The 4,628-nt window shown below is 44.1% G+C and overlaps 1 protein-coding gene across 1 annotated transcript; it reads right to left on the minus strand.

Moving 5' to 3' along the window:
• Positions 1–729: 729 nt before the first annotated feature.
• Positions 730–3,188, minus strand: cbln2b (cerebellin 2b precursor). Its single transcript, XM_042510652.2, has 4 exons — positions 2,836–3,188; positions 1,897–2,440; positions 1,107–1,226; positions 730–1,014 (listed from the first exon to the last, which is right to left on the minus strand). The coding sequence occupies exons 2-4, from the start codon at positions 2,182–2,184 to the stop codon at positions 817–819; spliced, it is 606 nt and encodes a 201-aa protein (XP_042366586.1). The 5' UTR covers positions 2,185–2,440; positions 2,836–3,188; the 3' UTR covers positions 730–816.
• Positions 3,189–4,628: the final 1,440 nt, after the last annotated feature.

Consider the following 4,628-nt stretch of genomic DNA (forward strand, 5'->3'; position numbering starts at 1 on the left):
TCTTCTATTATTTCCACAATGTACATTTGGTGAGCAACGTCACTGAACATTAAATCAGTCAAAGCTACGCAGATTCCGAAATGTAGAACACACAATAATGTGAATATGTACTTTATAAATTATATAATTATTCTTTAATAAAAGGGCTCTATAAGTCGTCTCCGGTGGCTGAAATATGTCGCCTTTTTTTCTCTTTTAATAAACTCGTCGGCGGCCTACATTTGGCTTATTTTCAATATGTTCAGCATCCAAACGCAACACCATTGACAGCACAAAACATAAAGTAAAAACTTCCATTCGTGCAAAAAAAATGCCTTGGGCGTGAAAGCACTTCTTCTCTGGTTGTCCATAATTCCATATACTTCACTTGGACGGAAACCATATATTCTTTAAGGCTATACAAACTTAAAATAGAGCATAACACAGTCGGCCTGTCCAGGACGTCAGTTCTTCCACTCTTCTGCCTTGTCCATTTTTGCCCAGGTACACCCGTTTGTCTGTTGGCAAAGTTTGTTTTTCCAAGCAAGAAAAAAAATCCACATTCCCGACAAGCACACGCCACTGGGCCGATCAATACGTTTAATCATCCAGATTGCGTAAAAGTTGACTGATGGTTTTGAATATATGAAACTCCAAGGAAACGTTCATATTTGACTAGATAGTGGACGAGTGTAGGTATACAGATATTCGTCGGCTTCCTTGGCTGACAGTTATTTAAAATAAATGGCGTGGTTTTTTTTTGTTGTTTTTTTTCTTTTTTTTTAAGTTCCTCGACCTAAGCAGAGTCCCGTGCGACGTGTATCACCGCAGATTAGATTATAGAGGAAAGACTAGAAAGCCTGAGAAGGTGGAGTATTTCCATCCGCCCATTAAGGTGCCCCGTTCCAGCTTCAGATAGACGCGGTCCTCCCGTTCAACCATCAGCAGTACTCCGTTGCTGGCCGCCTCTCTCGTTACGTCCTGGTCACCGGCGAATGCTGATATAACCGGATAATCATTCTGCATCAGGTTCACCTGCAGGAGAGGGGAGATTTCAGGCGTGTTCTCACTTCTCCTACAAATGGCATCAGTTAAATGCTGAACGCAACTGTTTCATAAGTGCTTACCTGTATGGTTTGTCTGTTGTAGACCTTCACCACGTGAAAGCTGAAACTATATATCCCCCTCCTTGGAGCTTGGAAAACGCTTGCTTTGAGATCGAAATGGTTGCCGATGTTCACTAAAACCTGTGACCAAGAAGGGCGCAAAAATGAGACAGCGTTTTATTTATTTCATTCCCCCCCCCCCTCACATCTGCATGCTTCACTTAACACAACAGCTGTTTTTCATTGTTTGTCTCTGTCACGCACCGTGACTACAGAGAGGCGTATCAGTCATACTCTGGCTCTGGCATGCCAAATGTTTTAAGGCTGCACTTCAGTCGCAGTTTGGAATGCTTCCCAATTTGATGCGTACAACAGGCCGCTGTCCAAAGACCTCAGCCATGACAACTTAGTAGAACATCCGAGCAAAAAGCAGCACAATGCACATGTCAATTCCGCCGAGGCCTAAGACGCATATGTGACCAATGATCCCGTATGAATGATTATTCGTTTTGGCAGCGCATGACTATATCACGCCAATTACGCACAGCATTAAATGAGCCCCTGTCAAAGGAAAACAACATCGTGTTCTTCAGGATAGAGAAACTCGGGGCTCAGATCACACAGAGCGTGAGCAGTGATAGGAAATCGATGAAACATGACCTTAAACAAGTTCTGCTCGCCCACGGCAGTTTCATGTTATGTATGGTGGAGAGAGAGGAAGAGGGGAGAGAAAATGGTAATGGAGCTTATATATTAGCCCATATCTGATAAATATTTTGTTGTGCTGTGTTAAATGTAGTGAACATCTGACCTGGTCAAAGTAGATGGTCATAGACGTGTTGCTCATCTCTGACGGCTCATGGTTGGTTCCACGCACGGCGGAAAAAGCCACCTTTGCCCCAGCGGAGCGGACTGATATGCCAAGCGAGGAGGTGACCGCTCCGTCCGAAGAAGGGTTCGAGTCGCACACCACAAGACATTTCCCTTCGAGCACGATGGGCTCCGTGTCGTTCTGGCCGAGGCAGAAAGCCACGCCGCATCCCAAGAGGAGGACCAGTGCCAGCATGGCACAGGGTCCCGGGCAGCGCGCGGGCACCATGGTCGGATCGCTGATCCCGTGCACACTGATACAACCCGGCAGCCCCTTGGAGGTTTGTTAGTACTCGATCACCTGGTCCAGACTTAGTCCCTTTCTCTTCCCCTCTCTCTCTCTTCCTCTATCTGTGATGCTCCCTCACTCTCAAACACCCTCTGACACACAGACGCACTCAGACTCTCTGTGGCTGTGACTCCCCTCCCTCCTGTGCGTCTTAGTTGATTTTGGGAGAGTATTCAGACAACTGTTGTGGTAAATCCTGATGATTAAAGAGACAAAATGAGAATGTTCATATCAGGCAGCAGCAGGAAAAAAAATCACGTAGTTTAATCAGCAAACTTGAGCATATTATCTGTGCGTAAAATGGCTATTGTGCGTAAAATGAAAGGCAGTCGCTACCAGTTAACACCAAAATCTAAAAATCGCGTGAAGAATATTAGTAAAAATGTTTTTCGTCTGATATTGATCAATCCAACTATTTGTGCTACTGCAGATTGTTTCCTAGAACTGTGCGTCACAACACTTGGTAACAAATTATAATGTCTAAGGAAAATCATGTTACAGATATCGTTCCCCTCGTTCTAACTGGTAATTATGGAGACACAAGCACTTTGTAGCCGTTTATGTTGAGAAAAAAGGTAAATCACGACATACCTGTGCAATCCATCCCGCTGATATGCTCTCTGTCTCTCGCAGACTGTGAACTGCGCGCTCAGATCGCTGGTGCTAAAAAAGCAAGAGTCTCTGGGCTCCCTTTCGAGGGACAACTCACGCCCATTCTTTGTGTGTAGCCACTGCAACAAGACTCTTCAGAAGTATCCCGCAATTAAGAGCACATGCGTGGACTAATGTCTTTGTTTACATATTAATCAGTTCGATGTTGTGAGCTCAGGGGCCCCTCGGGACGACAGAGATCACTTGCTCTCAACGTCTGTCATTTATATGCTGTGGGTTTCTCATGTCACTCCCTGATTAATCCGAAATGAAAGGGGTTGCAGAGGATAACCTTGCTGTTGCATGGTACATTCAGCATGCATGTACATGTTACTAATTTGAGACTTAAACAAGCGTTTTTATGAGTCCACTAAAGATACTTGTGCGCCATCCAGTGGCAGATTTGACTTCTGCAGAATGTGCTGCAGCTGGAGAAATCATAGGAGAAAAAAAGTGATTAAAATAACAAACTTGTGATCAGGCTGGCATGTTGTATTGCTTGGTGTGTGGTGGCATTTGGCAAATAATTTCGCATGAAACTCACATTTAACAAACACTCCACAAGCAAGTTGAAAGCAGGTGACACTTCAGAAAATGCCCACTTCACAGAGAATGCCCCGCGCCTCTCTGTATCATCCCCTGGCCTTTCTTTTCAATTCTTGACATGTCATCATCCTTTGAAGAGCCGTGTAGATGGTCCCTATCAGTGCTCCACACTTCTCAAGAGTCTGAGAGTGGGCTTCATAAGTGGTGAACCCTCACGTTAGACCTTTAATGAGCTGTCATTTTCCTACCTAAAGATATGCTAACTGGCTACATTATGCATGTCATTCACATCTGCAGGAAAAGGCACCGTATAGATTGTCTTCAGCTTCGGCTCTATATAATGGGAGGAAAAGTCTGTTTTACCTTTGCAATTCACCCAAATTTTAAGCTGAATTTTGAATGCATGCAAGCAAATATAGATTGACAGTGAGGACAAAACCAGATTTTTCACTTAAAGGTAAATGTCACAATAAATGAGCGTCAAAAGCATTGACACAAATACAGAATAAGGTTTCCATAAATGCAATGTCCTCCTATAATGATCCACCACTTGCAGTGCACCGATTATTTTAGACTCAATCAAGGTGATCCTTCCCCCTCTTTCTCAGCCCCATTTGACAAACATCGCACTGTCAGAGATGACTGACAAACCAAGCGGAAGAGTGACATCAGGTATCCAAGAGCCACAACTGACCCCAGGCCTTTAGAAGGACACATAGCTACAGAAAACATCAAATGTCAAGTACGGGGGGACATGCAAGGGGAAGGGATGTGGCCTACTTGGCGTTGCTGTACCAGGGGCTGCCGTTGCCCTGAAAGGGACTTCACTTCCATCAGGCAAGCTGATCGGCTGGACTGACAACAGTGTTATGGTTATTTTCCCTGACAGCTAGCAGAGCCTACTGGCTTCCAGGAATGGGGAGGTCGATTATGTGAAGGGTCTTAAAGCGAGCCATCTGCTTTTGCAAAAAAAAAAAAAAAGAATTTCAGTCTGTTTTGTTTTCGTGGGTTTTTTTCTTTGTGTACAATTACACACACATTTACATTAGTATAATTCATTTCATGACTTTGATTGGTGTTGCTTAACACTGTGACGCCTGGATTGTCACCAGTTTTTTGTTCCTCATTCAGATGCCTTTCACTAGCATTTAAACCTCTGAAACCTGAGAAAATTTGTTTGATTTCTT

The sequence above is a fragment of the Plectropomus leopardus genome, chromosome 21 (genome assembly GCF_026936395.1).
Source record: "Plectropomus leopardus strain MGB_pleo_1.0 chromosome 21, ASM2693639v1, whole genome shotgun sequence".
Lineage (NCBI taxonomy): Eukaryota > Metazoa > Chordata > Actinopteri > Perciformes > Serranidae > Plectropomus > Plectropomus leopardus.